Source organism: Exophiala viscosa (assembly GCF_022695815.1).
Source record: "Exophiala viscosa unplaced genomic scaffold EDD37scaffold_1, whole genome shotgun sequence".
NCBI lineage: Eukaryota > Fungi > Ascomycota > Eurotiomycetes > Chaetothyriales > Herpotrichiellaceae > Exophiala > Exophiala viscosa.
This window is the reverse complement of record NW_026944353.1, coordinates 2,222,627-2,235,628: the sequence shown is the minus strand read 5'-3', so window position 1 is coordinate 2,235,628 and position 13,002 is coordinate 2,222,627. Positions and strand designations below refer to the sequence as shown.

The 13,002-nt window shown below is 51.3% G+C and overlaps 8 protein-coding genes across 8 annotated transcripts; 4 read left to right on the top strand and 4 right to left on the bottom strand.

The window, feature by feature from the left end:
- On the top strand, positions 1–1,897 carry EDD37DRAFT_41203 (mitochondrial matrix Mmp37-domain-containing protein). The gene has a single exon (XM_062812486.1). The coding sequence runs from the start codon at positions 102–104 to the stop codon at positions 1,689–1,691; it is 1,590 nt and encodes a 529-aa protein (XP_062675126.1). The 5' UTR covers positions 1–101; the 3' UTR covers positions 1,692–1,897.
- EDD37DRAFT_644997 (uncharacterized protein) lies at positions 1,870–2,444 on the bottom strand (the record flags this gene model as incomplete). Its single annotated transcript, XM_062817581.1, has 2 exons — positions 1,870–2,091; positions 2,151–2,444. The coding sequence occupies 2 exons, from the start codon at positions 2,442–2,444 to the stop codon at positions 1,870–1,872; spliced, it is 516 nt and encodes a 171-aa protein (XP_062675125.1).
- Positions 2,445–3,028: 584 nt separating this feature from the next.
- On the bottom strand, positions 3,029–3,899 carry EDD37DRAFT_616454 (uncharacterized protein). Its single transcript, XM_062815663.1, has 2 exons — positions 3,412–3,899; positions 3,029–3,358 (listed from the first exon to the last, which is right to left on the bottom strand). Exons 1-2 carry the CDS (start codon positions 3,521–3,523, stop codon positions 3,171–3,173), a joined length of 300 nt encoding a protein of 99 aa, XP_062675124.1. The 5' UTR covers positions 3,524–3,899; the 3' UTR covers positions 3,029–3,170.
- A 146-nt stretch (positions 3,900–4,045) lies between these two features.
- EDD37DRAFT_41189 (uncharacterized protein) lies at positions 4,046–5,399 on the bottom strand. The gene has a single exon (XM_062812483.1). The coding sequence runs from the start codon at positions 5,164–5,166 to the stop codon at positions 4,297–4,299; it is 870 nt and encodes a 289-aa protein (XP_062675123.1). The 5' UTR covers positions 5,167–5,399; the 3' UTR covers positions 4,046–4,296.
- A 562-nt stretch (positions 5,400–5,961) lies between these two features.
- EDD37DRAFT_661212 (uncharacterized protein) lies at positions 5,962–7,971 on the top strand. The gene is made up of 2 exons (XM_062819133.1): positions 5,962–6,369; positions 6,485–7,971. Exons 1-2 carry the CDS (start codon positions 6,081–6,083, stop codon positions 7,729–7,731), a joined length of 1,536 nt encoding a protein of 511 aa, XP_062675122.1. The 5' UTR covers positions 5,962–6,080; the 3' UTR covers positions 7,732–7,971.
- A 160-nt stretch (positions 7,972–8,131) lies between these two features.
- On the top strand, positions 8,132–10,122 carry EDD37DRAFT_689914 (3-hydroxyisobutyrate dehydrogenase). Its single transcript, XM_062819991.1, has 2 exons — positions 8,132–9,721; positions 9,787–10,122. Exons 1-2 carry the CDS (start codon positions 8,426–8,428, stop codon positions 9,874–9,876), a joined length of 1,386 nt encoding a protein of 461 aa, XP_062675121.1. The 5' UTR covers positions 8,132–8,425; the 3' UTR covers positions 9,877–10,122.
- A 4-nt stretch (positions 10,123–10,126) lies between these two features.
- On the bottom strand, positions 10,127–11,158 carry EDD37DRAFT_661210 (carbonic anhydrase; the record flags this gene model as incomplete). The annotated part of the gene is made up of 3 exons (XM_062819132.1): positions 10,684–11,158; positions 10,449–10,616; positions 10,127–10,371 (listed from the first exon to the last, which is right to left on the bottom strand). The coding sequence occupies exons 1-3, from the start codon at positions 10,796–10,798 to the stop codon at positions 10,127–10,129; spliced, it is 528 nt and encodes a 175-aa protein (XP_062675120.1). The 5' UTR covers positions 10,799–11,158.
- Positions 11,159–11,308: 150 nt separating this feature from the next.
- EDD37DRAFT_644991 (uncharacterized protein) lies at positions 11,309–12,914 on the top strand (the record flags this gene model as incomplete). The annotated part of the gene is made up of 3 exons (XM_062817580.1): positions 11,309–12,028; positions 12,076–12,210; positions 12,258–12,914. The coding sequence occupies 3 exons, from the start codon at positions 11,309–11,311 to the stop codon at positions 12,912–12,914; spliced, it is 1,512 nt and encodes a 503-aa protein (XP_062675119.1).
- Positions 12,915–13,002: the final 88 nt, after the last annotated feature.

Sequence of the window (13,002 nt, the reverse complement as noted above, 5' to 3'; positions counted from 1 at the left end):
CACACACACTCCAATAAGCAACCATTCCTTGCCAGACCATCGTCCATGCTGGCACTGACAATGGTCGCTCTGCCTCAACTCGATTCATCAGTCCTACAAGAATGACATTGCGAGCAGTGCCCAGCATCCTGGGCAAAAGGGGATTTCAGGAGCTTTACGGCTATCCCACCAGATTCCCCATCCTCGCGTCACCCAAACGCCTACCTTTCGCTTACGGTGCTCGCCTCTATGCCACCCAACAAGAAGAAGGGCGACGCGATTCTGGCCCGCCGCCTGGGTTTGACGCCTCCAAAGCACAGCAGGATTCGGACAGTTCCAAGCCGCAGTCTGAGTCGAATGCTGGCTCCAAAGCAAACAGTACCCGTCCCGGTAGCAGCTCCTCCAAGTCTACGTCCTCCTCAAAAGATCACCATGACTGGGAAGAGAACCCTGACTTGAGTATATCGAAGTTTTCGGAACTTCCAACGAAAGATTTCGGTGTCAACCAACACATACTCATCAATGAAGAGTTCAAGGAAGCCCTGAGACAGATACTGTGGAAGTTCCGCGCTCCCATCCGCTATGCGTTTGCCTACGGATCCGGCGTCTTCCCTCAAAGCTCTGGCACAGTCGACGGCAACTCCAAACTCCATCCAAGTCCTCCGGATGCCATAACAAAAGTCCAAGGTGGCAATCAAAAGATGATTGATTTCATATTCGGAGTGTCTTATAGCCAGCATTGGCATTCCCTAAACTTGCAGGAACACCGTGACCATTACTCAGCGCTTGGATCACTCGGCTCTTACGCGGTTTCCAAGGTTCAGGACTCGTTCGGTGCCGGAGTATATTTCAACCCTTTCGTGACTGTGAATGGGACACTCATCAAATACGGCGTGGTCAACCTGGACACTATGTGTAAGGATCTGTCAGAATGGAATACATTGTATATTGCGGGACGACTCCAGAAGCCGGTCAAGATTTTGCGAGACAATCCCGCTGTCCGATTAGCAAACCAGGTCAATTTGATTGCCGCTGTCCGCACAGCTCTGCTTCTGCTACCTGAAGAGTTTACCGAGAAAGAACTGTACTCGACCATTGCAGGAATCTCTTACATGGGCGATCCAAGAATGACCATTGGAGGCGAGAACCCTCGCAAGGTTGAGAACATTGTCAAGTACCAACTGTCCAACTTCCGACGTCTCTACGCACCGCTCGTCGAGAATCTACCTAACATTTCTTTCACGGACTCCGCAACCTCCAACCAGGACTGGCTTGATGACCCTTCAGTCAATGCTAAACTATCGCAAAACATGGATCCCGTAACTCGAGGTCATATGGTACGCCGCCTACCAGGTGCTTTCCGCAGAAAGTTGTACTTCGAATACCAATCCAAGTTCAATATCCCCCGTGGGGAATTCAACGAGATGCTGGAGAACACCAAAGACGAAGACCCCGACCGCATTCGGAAGCGCGAAGGTGGGCCATTCGAGCAACGGATTGCTTCCGACAGTGAAGGTGGCGGGCTACGTGAAGAAGTCCGCCAGGTCATTGAGTCGACGATCCGCTGGCCTTCATTCACGCAAAGTCTCAAAGGACCCCTTACGGCTGGATTCGCTCGGAGTTGGCGATACATGAAAGAGAAGCGAGACAAGGCGAAGACAGGTGCTACTGCTAAAAAGGAGAATGACGAAGAGAAGGAAAAGATATCATAAATCACCCCACAGGGATCAAAATGTTGGCTTGGACACGGCGGTATGGTGTCAGCCATACCACTTCTTTCATTGTGTATATATATACAAAACCTGGATGAGATGACAGCTACTTTCCTGCGTCCCCAGACTATAAAACACAAATCAAAAACATGAACACTCACGGTTTTCCACATCTGGTCTACAGTTCCCGCTTTTCCGTTGCAGCCATCTTCCATCCAGCCTTCCACAATACGTAGAATGGGACGCCCACGCTGTAGAAATACACGGCTGAGCGCAAATAGCTCGCCTTCTCGCTCTTGACGGTCATGTACAGCACGCTGTAAACCACTCTGGCCGCGAGATACTCTGCCGCACAGACGTTGAGTTCCCGCGCGTCGACATTCGTGTATGTTCCTGCTAGCTGTCATGTTGTTAGCATGTTGTTCGATAGCCGTGGGTGTGCTGGATCTTCGGGCTTACCATCGCCGCCGCAAACAGCGGGAACCCTTCGAAAGCATTGAGATGGCATCCCCGTGCCCGCCAGAGCATGTCTGTCGTTGCTTTTGGCAGGCTGGCGCTCAGGGCGGACAGATTTGAGCGCGGCGTCATATTAGTGGCCTTCCAGCCCGTTGCGCTCATAAGTTTGGTGAAGAAATAGAGGTGCGGTGGGTAGGCGAGGGCATAAGAGATGGGGATCGCGTGCAGGGCGAAGGCACGCGTTGAGAAGTAGGGTAGGGCATTGGGAGAGGTCGGCTTTGAGGTTGAGGTTGACATTGTTTGAACTGGATTTGAGTGGATTGGGTGGTGGGTGTGGATGTGCTTGTTATGACAGGTGTGTTGGGAGAGAACAAGCAGTGAGGGAAGAAAGGAAGGAAGGGAACTTTATACTACCTCACATCTTCACAGGAGCATAATGTGTTGAATATTAGATGTCGGACTTACTTTGATGTCGGTGTAGGTGGACATGAGGCATTTGGTGGAGCAACGTAACGTTATGGCCATAACATAACGATAAGTAACAACGCCCAGCGGCGCGCGGGTTGCGCTTAGGGTCGAACGTCGGCAAAGCTGTGCTGGACAAAGTAAGTCATGCTGGGGTGATATCTGGCTGCGGTTGATGGCTGTCTGTGTTGTTTCTCTGCTCTATGAATGGAAAGAAATGAAGTAGGAGTCGTGAAAGGTAGGCGCCCGTCAAGATTTCTGACTCGGCACAATGAGTCTAGAAGTAACATATGAGCCACACCATAATTACCATCAAATTGCCAGAATCTTAGGCCTAAGTAGAAGTATGTAATAAAGAGATAATGTCAATTATTTGCAATGCTGTCGCTTTCATCCATATAATAAATGCACGCCATCATAGTGTAGTGGTATCAAAAAAGCAGCAACCAAAGCTGAACTGCCCTCGCAGTATCTCAATCCTTCTCGGAGGCCATGATGCCTTGGAACCATGTCATACTCTGTCCGCCCATTTGTAGACTTTGATATTGACTGGAGCGTTCAGATATATCCACCCTTGTCGTCCTTGCCCTGGCGTTCTGAGCGAGACATGACTTCCTTGGAGGTCAGATTGCCAACTCCTTCAAGAAGTCCTCCCTTGCCAAACTGGCCAGCGACACCCTCGTTGACACCGTCTTGAACTGCATCAACGTTCTTGTCGCCTGTAATTTTGGTCTTGGAGAGCTCGTCTACGACAATTAGAGATTTGCACGTGGCAAGCGCAAGCGATCAACAAGCATACCTTTGGCAGTGTAGCTGGTCTTGTTCTCACCCCACCAGCCTAGCAATTTGTCTTCAACCCATGGCATCCAAGACTCGTACTGCTTGTTGTAGTAGTTCCTTGCGGTCTCCATGACGTAGGGTCGGCTTTCAGATGTGAGAAGTGGAAATCAATGTGCCTGGTGTGCTGGTAAAGATGTTTTGTTGGATACGATGATAGTGTCACTGAGGATATAGGCAGTGTCAAGAATCGAAGAACAGACCGTACTCTACCAAGATCTTAAAAAGAGGCAGAACATGATGGCAACATGCGGACGGAGCAAGGCATGTGGCAGAGCTGCCAGGTGGCAGTCATGTGTGGCTGGTGTACGTCAGTCTCCCAAAGGGATGACCACAAGCCAACAGGGGACGGCTTGTACCGTACGAGTGTGGGCGGTCAAGAAAATCCTCACAACGAATCGTTGACGAATCATGGGATGTTGCAAACTGGTTGTGCTGGAAAAGAAGAATTCAACAAGGGAAGTTGAAGTGGACAAGTTGGTACCATGACGTAGGAAGGAAAGGATCACCCTGGCTGTCAATTCAAACTGACAGGGATCCCGCGATCGTGATCAGGCTGAAGGTTTGCAAAACATCGGTGGAACAAATTCTGTTATCTTTGTATAGCCAAACCCATGTCTAAGTACTGTAGGTGTGTGTAAAGGAGAGCTCCTCACACCTGATTCCCCCTAGTCATTACGGAGTTTCCCAAAGTGAGAACCCAAGTGCTATCAAGAGATCGACGACATTTTGAACGCGGTAATACAAGTGATGAAATAGTTAAAGCAACCCGTGTTGACGTCTCGAGTATAAAACGAAACGATGGTGTCTGAGGACGTTCGAAAAGCAGACTCTTGACGGTGAAGACCTAATATTCACCACGGGCCCTTCGCATTTCAGGCTGAGTGTAGTTGGTATTGTTCATTCGCTGTTGGACTAGCCGCTCATGATCTCTCATGTGTGCCTCATAGAGGCCTCGGCACCCAAAATTCTTCTGTCCGCAATGGTCGCACACGCAGCGTCCTGTCTCCCGATGTTGCTGATCCTCTCCTTGGCTGTTGAATGTTTTTGGGCAGGTGCGGCATCGAAACTGTTGGTGTTGCTGTTCTGGCAACAAGGAACGGAACTCGACGTCCGCTCCGCAGTTGAGCACGACTGTCAAAGCATCGTTGATGGCCTGGACTTCTTGTGCACCGGGACGATGATCCTCTGAGTTGAGGTGCTCGGAGATAGAAGGCCGTGGGCCATCGAGATAGCTCAGTGGCGCGTCTCTCACAGTGGCCGCAGAGAATCTGACGGTCGCTCCACGTTTTTGCAAAAGTCGGCAATACTCATAGACAGGCAGGAATGGTATATATGATGGCGGATCCTCATATGGCGTCTGGTGGTCGTATTCGTCTTTCCCGTATTCTTCGACGGGCCGTCCAACTTTGGTATGTTTTTTTGGTTTCTCCGTAGGACGATTGACTCCAACGAAATCTTTCTCCGGGCGTCGTGGCATCTGGACGTCCTGGGGGCTTTTCCCCATAGCTTGTGAGACGAGCACTGGATCCACTATCGCACTTCCCTCAGAGTAGGTGATTGAGTCGTCGTCCCACTCGTCCCTTGGCCTTCTCGACGTTGCCACCGGCTCTGGTCTCCGTTTATCGACAGGACGGAGCCTAACAGGAATAGGATTGCCTCCTATGCTGCTGGAGCCTGTCTTTTTATGAGGAGCGTTAGCGAAAAAAGGAGGCATTCCCGTGAGTTTATAGATCGGGTAGCTAAATCCAGATTTGAACGATTACAGCAAGCAAGACGGGAGATGGAGAGGTTTATTTGCTGGCATACCATTCAACTGAGGCCACGATGCGGCAACCATCATGACTGCAAGGCGTCGCAGTGCTCTGCCTCACAAAGTACGCCTCGTGATGCTGAATACGAAAGATAGGTGCGCTTTCCACCATATAACGCGACCGGTGACTGGGAAACGCCAGCTTTCCATCTGGCTTGATGTACGGCCGCTCAAACTGTTTCGTCTCTGGCCGGGCAAACAAGGCAGAAAGTTCGTTGCCTTGCATCTTACCGACGCCCGGAAAGCGTTTCAAACCAAAGCACTAAGTCCGCCATCCCACCAAGGGTGGTTACACAAGGTTGCCGAAAGTGGTTAGTTGAGGCTCAGATGTCGGAGTGCTGCTGCTTCTTGCAGCACTTCCTGTCTTGATTTCATCGTGTAAGCCCGACTTTCTGTTCATGTACAGCATAGTGTGGGTGGTGTGACTGCAAGACTTGCGCTTCTTCTGGTGACAAAGTCAGTACGTAGCCAGCCCAGCCCTGGCGACACGATGTCCGGAGAGGAGGACGCGGAATAACATCAGGCTGTGACGGAGGAAATGGAGAGCGACGGGAAAGAGGTCGGTTGACTCGCCGACCCAAGGTAAAGTGACACAAGTGTCACGTGGGTTCCACGTGATGCACAGCAGCATCTGTCCCATCACGTGATGCGATTTAGATCCTCCGCACATCACTTCCTCCACATTGCCACCAGGCTTGGCAATATCAGACCCAGACCTCAGGCTGTTGAGATGGTCGTCGTGTCTCTTGACCACTGCACCTATAAAAAGCTGTCCGTGTATCCACAGACAAGGAACAACCGGAACATCTCAACAAGCTATGGGAAAGAATAAGGCTAAAAGAGCCCTACAAAGCTCACACTACAATGGTCCGGCTACCAAAAAGGCCAAAATTTCTGCAATCACAACCCCACCACCGGATGCCCCAATATCAAGACCTCAGACTCTGAACGATCTAGATCTGACGCATGATGATCTCGAAATCAGTGTGGATGTCCTCAATACACTGGCAGAGAACCCAGGGATCATCAAATCGAAAGTATGCAAGGAGTTAAGGACGGCCGTCTTCACGTTTCGACAGGCTTGCACGACGGGTGTAAATGCTTCAGGTGAGCCTAGCACAAATCTCCAAAGCCAATTTCTCTTCACTTTAGTACTGTTAGCATATTGAAGACTACTGGGGCGCTCAATATCGCTGGATTTCGCTAACAATATCTCTCCTAGTCGACTCTAATCTCACATCACGCATCAGCGGGGCCTTAGCCGATGAGAATTATGTCGAGGCTCGCATCCTCTTGGCAGAGATGCGGATACGTGGTCAAGCTCCCAAGCTAGGTGCTCTATGTAGGTGGACGAGAGATCTGGACGTTGTTGGTGGACTGCAATTAGACCTGGACGACGACCAGATCAACCTCGAGGCAGCAGATATCGTCAAGAAAAGCTGCCCCAGAAAGGAGCAGCTTGTCAAAGTCCTTGACTCTATATTGAGAGTTGTAGGGCCAGTCGATTGCACGATAGAGCCAGATACACCTCTTGACACTAATCGGCTAATCATCTCGAGGAGAGAATGGAATCTACGTGACACGACAACATCATCAGAGCAGACCTATGCCTCTGTTCTCAACAGCAGCATCTATGAAACCGCATTCGGGGAAGACTCAACTTGGATATCTTCACATTTCCGCGTTATCGAAACAATTCCAGGACTCCAACGAAAACCTCCAAACCTGCACCCAGCAATCCTCTACGCCTCAAAAGACAATACGATTTCCCTCATTGCAAATGCCACGACACCAACACATCACACCCACCCTATCGTCCCAAATCTCCACCTCTTCCACTCCGTCCTCACGTCCCAAGAATGCACCCAAATCATCGCCGCAGCCGAAACAATGGGCTTCACACCCGACGCCCCAATCCGTGCACCCGGCGAAGAATCAAGTATACTCGCGCACAATTTCTACTGGGTCGCAGATCCAGCATCCTGCACGAATCTCTGGGACCGTGTAGCACCGTTCGTCCCCTCAAACATCAACGGCCAGAATGTTCGAGGCCTTAATCGTCGTTTTCGCGTCTACCGCTATGTGCCTGGCGCGGAGTACCGTGCACACATCGACGGTGCGTGGCCGCCATCCGGCATCGATCTTGTTACGGACACATACATCTACGATGATTCACCGAAAGGATCACCTCAATCATCATTGTTTACGTTCCTGATCTACTTGAACGATGAGTTCGATGCAGGTGAAACAACGTTCTTTCTACCAAGTGTGAGGGAGGGAGTGCTCAATTCATATCCGGTGAAGCCCGTGCAGGGCAGTATACTGATGTTTCCGCATGGTGAGACGGAGGGCAGTTTACTGCATCAGGGGACAGGCGTGGCGAGGGGGAAGGAGGGATCGCCTTCGGCCAAATATGTCATTAGGACGGATGTTTTGTATGATGTTGGGGCTGGGGTCGGGTCGAAATAGGCGGGTCACAAGTCAGGTTCACAATGCTAGAAGCTGTACGGCCAAAAGCCAGGTAGACGAGGAGGATGCTCCGAAATGGCATGCTGATGAGTGATGAGCTACATGATATTACCATCAGCAAGCAGAGCCATCTGTTTTGAACATGCCCCCTTCGAAGCGGAATGTGATTTTCATTGTCCTGCCAGTCCTGCCCAAAGTACTGTATGTAAAGACACCAACAAGACGAATTGGAATCGACAAGCCCGATGTAAGCAACATAAGTGTCACGTGCGTCCCACGTGATGCACGGCAGCACCGTCCCTTCCAAGTTCCGAGTCGGCCTCTTGCCGGAAGAAACGCCGGTCGACGCCGGCAGTTGCAATATTCTCTACTCCTCTTTTTCCTTCACTAAGACACCAACCAACACATTCCCCAGATGTTGCATACTCCGCAATCTCTGCAGAATCTACGCCGGCATGTTGCCGGTTCAAGCCCGAGGGTGCCCGTGGTGGCCACATCAAGGCACGATGCAACAATATATCGGGAATTGATGGAAGGAAGGTTGCTTCATTCCACGTCTTTATATATGAGAGTTCCTTCATTACCTCTCTTTCCCAAGTGACTCCCATACAGCAGTGTCTTGTCCCTGTCTTTCAATATCAGGAAGGATCGGTCGTCATTGACGAGAAACAGCTTGACCTCATAACAAGCAGCCATGGCTATCTCATCTTCCACGAGCCCCTATCCACAGGTGGCCTTTATCGGCCTCGGAGCCATGGGCTTCGCCATGTCCACTCATCTTGTCCGGACAGGCTTCAACGTCGTAGGGTACGACATCTACGGACCCACTCTGGAGAGATGGCAATCTACCTGCGACGACATCCCCCATTCCAAGGCATCAACAGCAACATCACCCTCAGAAGCCGTCAAGAACGCTCAAGTGGTATGTCTGATGGTCGCAAACCACCACCACGTCCACTCTGCTCTCTTCGACGAGAAAGTCGGAGCCGTCCACGCCCTCCCACAAGGAATCACCGTCATCATCCATGCCACAATCCCACCAACAGAGCCATCACACGTCCGGACACGACTGACAGAGGAGTTCAAACGGCCTGACATCCGATTGATTGACGCCCCTGTATCCGGAGGCGTAGCTAGATCCATCAACGGCACGCTAACCATCATGGCCGCCTCCGACAGCGCCAAGAACCTCGAGCATCCAGACGCCAGAATCGTTCTCGACAACGTCTCCAGCAAGGGCAAGACACTCTTCGTTATTCCCGGCACTCTCGGCGCCGGCCAATCAGCCAAAGCCCTCAATCAGGTCATGGCCGGCATCCACATCCCCTCTGCCTCCGAGATCATGGGCCTCGCCGCGATCAACGGCGTCGACACCCAGAAATTCTACGACACACTAACTACCAAGGACTCCTCAGGCAAGACGGCCGTAGGATGGAGCTGGATGTTCGAAAACCGCGGTCCCCGCATGTTGAGCGCCGAGCCGCCCATGGCGTCCGCCACCGCCATCATCAACAAAGACGTAGGCATTATTCGAGACGAGGAAGTGCGACTGAACGTCGAACTCCCCCTTCTCAACGAGGCCGACGGCATTCTCAAGGCCGTCATGAAGACCCACTCCAGCGCCGACGACAGCTGCATCGTCCAGTACTACCTCGGCTTCAACTCCGAGCGAGCCAGCCTCGTGGTTGAGTGCGCCGGAAAATCCCAGATGTCCAGCGCAGAACAAGATTCCAAAATCCAAGATCTCGCAACTGCCCACGCGGTCATTCATCTCATTTCCGCGTTCGACACCATCACCTTCGCCAAAGCCCTGAATTTGATGCACGCAGACCAGAAGAAGCAGTGGTATACGCTGATTTCCGGCGCCGCAGGTGGCAGCACCATCTTCTCCGAGGTGATTCCACTCGCATTCACCGACTCGGATGGTGTGGAGGCTGCTTTCAAGAAGTATGCCAACGAGAAGTTCGGTGCTGATATTTTGGACAAGACGGTACGTTTACAAGATCTTCCTCGGTCATGAAAGGACTTGGTTTACTGACTTTTTGTCTTTTCTAGCTGTCCATCATCAAGAATGCAAAGAGTCAAGGCTATGAGCCGAAGATACTCGAGGCCGCAGTGGCACGTTTCAGGAAGTTTGTTGAGTAGAGTAAAACATGCGTAGATGAAGCTATGTGGTCGCTTTATGCTAGGTAGCAGGGCCTTATTTGGGAGTTCGGATACACCTGGCTGGTAGCCATGGAAGTACAGCGTCAAAGGAGTCCGACATAGTGTCATGTATGCATCCCGCGGAAGTATGATTGTGATATTCCTATCTTCCAAGCATATCTAGCTGTGAAACTTAGCGACGACTGACAGCCCGCTCTGGCGAACTAATCTTAATGCACTTCAGGGACATTCAAGCCTCGACCTCCTTCAACTCACCTGTTTTGATATCAAACACAAACCCCCGAATGTTCTCTTTGATCGCGTCGCTCACCAAGGCATTCTCCCGCAAAAAGGCAATACTCTTCTTGACATTATCATCCAGACTCCCCGTGATCTCCCCGAACGTCATCCCATCAATCTCCTTCTTGTGGTCTGGCGCACGCTCTCTCAACCCCTGCTTCACAAGCTGGTTGCGAAAATGTGTGGCGCCGCAATCTGTCGAACACCCTGTTAGTCCGTGTACCACGACCAAGGCCTCCGCCCGCAGGACGAGAGACGACGAAGAAACGGACCTGTATGCTGAACAATGATGCACTCGGTGAACTGCACCAGCGAATCAATGCTCAAGATATGTTCCAGCAAGTATTGCGCATTTCCTCCTGCATCGCGCAAGACGACTGCCTCGCCGGTCTTCAGACCGAAAATGTTCTCCGGAATGCATCGGGGGTCCGCACAGGTGACTGGTCCTCATGAGTCTCATGTTCAAATACATATGCCCAAGGTTCAGGATTTTCAAGGTATACTCACTAATTAGCATGCGACATAATTGATCAGGAGTCATTTCCGAGAAGAAAGGGATCGGTGTGAACCCGCTGAGAGTCGCCTCATGGCGCTGAAGAAGTTCCTGACTGGTCAAAACCATTTTCGCTCGTCGTCAATTTCGTTGTTTAATTACGACTTGATGTAATTCCGTAGTAGCTTTACTGACAGAGCAAGGTACTTCATGACTTCAAGAGAAAACGCTCGCCTTCTTATACCTCTGGTGTATGAAATGCCTCCCATCTCATGCGCAGGTGTCCTTACCTTCCGCTGGGGGTCATCCCTTACCGTTGACGGCGAACGCGCGAATATGTGGCTCTTAAGGAAATCAACAAATTCCTTTCTGAGCAACATGATGCAGCGTTGACGTATGAGGCTCGACACCACGAGTTGCAACCCACCAGTGCCGAGGGTAAGAGGGGATGCAAGCAGTTACCTTTGTCAGCGCATTTTGGTCCAATACGGTGGATGCCGGACGCCATACCAAATAGAGGCTGTTATACCCTGGCACGCCTTGTAAAGCATGCTCGCCAGGCGTATTAAAAGCGACGACTAATCCTTCTCCACACCCTGGAATCCTTCTGATCGCAAAACTTACCAAATCACTTGCCAAATGCATCAATTCGAGTTCATCAACCAGGATGCGAGCAATCGCAGCCTGAGCAAGTCGGATCATAGCACCATTCGGAGTGTCTCCAGGCGGGTCGGTGCAGCGACACGGAGAGAAAAGAATGCTGGAACAAGGACCAATGCATTGCAAATACCTGACTTCTTGGTGGCGTCGGAAGAAGAAGACTACACTTCCAACAACACTTACTCCGCGCATGTCCAGCAGCTTGACGATCCGCCCGAGGCTGGCTCCGATTCCGACATGCATCATCAAACTCCAGCATTGGTGGTTTCTGGGCGGGCGCAGTGGAAGTCAGAAGCCAGAATCACTTCTCTGGCGCGTTATACTCCAGATGGGCGATCATTTCCACAGCAAGTCTGCATATTTATGCTGCCTGGCCTCACAGCCAAAATTCTGACGCATGTTGTGAGCGCGGATGTACACAACAACCAACTACGGTGGGTCAAGGCATGTAGGCTGGGCCAGGAATCGATTTTGGGCCTGTTGCCGCGGCGGTATGGTCATAGCAAGTGTCTAGATGATGCCATCAACTGTGTTGCTGGACGCATATGCTTGAGTCTGGTAGAAAGCAACGATCGACTGGCCCGATGGCAGATTGACAGACTCTACGGACGCGCACTGCGGAGTCTGAATGCTGCTCTCAGCTCAGACTCTGTGGATTGGACAGCATGGTATGCGACAATGTTGTTGCTGCTTTTCGAGGTCTGCAATATGTTAGCGCTGTACAGTGTCTTGCTGACGAGTGACAGATACTGGACAACAACAGTGCACATAGCTGGATCAAGCATGCACGAGGTGGCATTCACGTCCTGCTTGCACTGGGACCAGACCGTATCATAACTGAAACTGATAAGGATCTCCTGGTCATCTCAGCAGAATTGATAGTAAGCACTCGCACGGGTATACTTGGCCGGCTCTTACAATGTGACAGATCCTGGAAGCCACGTTCGGCAACGTCGACTGTTTCCTGAGCGAACCGAAATGGCAAAGAGCGCTTGAAGCAACCATATTACGCTGTCCGCACCTCATAGACCGTTCCGAGGCGACGGTTACACTGTTGATGATATTGGCGCGGGCCCCCGACTTGTTCAGGAAAGTCACGGAGGTCGTCGCCCAACAGCGTTTGCAACCACAGGACCAGCTGGTGAATTGTCTTCGAGGTTTGATCAACGCTTTGTCAAACTGGGCGGACTACTGGGAAAAGCACCTATCCAACGATGGTGATTCGGAAACGAGGACTGGACTCTCTTCCACAGAATCTGCTCGAGGACGGTACCTCTTAACGAGGTACTTGACGTTCCTGGCTTTGGCAAACCGCTTCCTCTGCGCAATCGAACCGACCTTAGGCGCCATTGCGGAGCGAAACGCCCTGGAAGCAGCATCGGAGATTGCATTCGTCTCTCAGACCCACGACCTCGACACGGTTTCTGGACTGGGTCTGAGACTTGCCGATAAAGTCGCCCAGTCAATCCAAGATAGCGCAGCAGACTGGTCATATTCGATGTCACTCAGGACATTAAGCGAATCTCGAACCATCAATGTAGAGACCTTTTCGTCCTGGTGTGCATTGCTGGGGAGGGTGGTGTAGATATTCAGGTTGCCGTACACATATGAACATGACCATCTGATATCTTGTGTCCCATCACGCGCGTTCGCGGGACTAGAGGATGCATGGA

Excerpts from the sequence above, each read along its gene's own strand:
- EDD37DRAFT_41203 (XM_062812486.1), top strand. The coding sequence starts at position 102 with ATGACATTGCGAGCAGTGCCCAGCATCCTGGGCAAAAGGGGATTTCAG.
- EDD37DRAFT_689914 (XM_062819991.1), top strand. The coding sequence starts at position 8,426 with ATGGCTATCTCATCTTCCACGAGCCCCTATCCACAGGTGGCCTTTATC. Across the intron at positions 9,722-9,786 it reads CTGATATTTTGGACAAGACG|CTGTCCATCATCAAGAATGC; the intron begins GTACGTTTACAA and ends TGTCTTTTCTAG.
- EDD37DRAFT_616454 (XM_062815663.1), bottom strand. The coding sequence starts at position 3,523 with ATGGAGACCGCAAGGAACTACTACAACAAGCAGTACGAGTCTTGGATG. Across the intron at positions 3,359-3,411 it reads GACCAGCTACACTGCCAAAG|ACGAGCTCTCCAAGACCAAA; the intron begins GTATGCTTGTTG and ends TAATTGTCGTAG.
- EDD37DRAFT_41189 (XM_062812483.1), bottom strand. The coding sequence starts at position 5,166 with ATGCCTCCTTTTTTCGCTAACGCTCCTCATAAAAAGACAGGCTCCAGC.
- EDD37DRAFT_661212 (XM_062819133.1), top strand. The coding sequence starts at position 6,081 with ATGGGAAAGAATAAGGCTAAAAGAGCCCTACAAAGCTCACACTACAAT. Across the intron at positions 6,370-6,484 it reads GACGGGTGTAAATGCTTCAG|TCGACTCTAATCTCACATCA; the intron begins GTGAGCCTAGCA and ends TATCTCTCCTAG.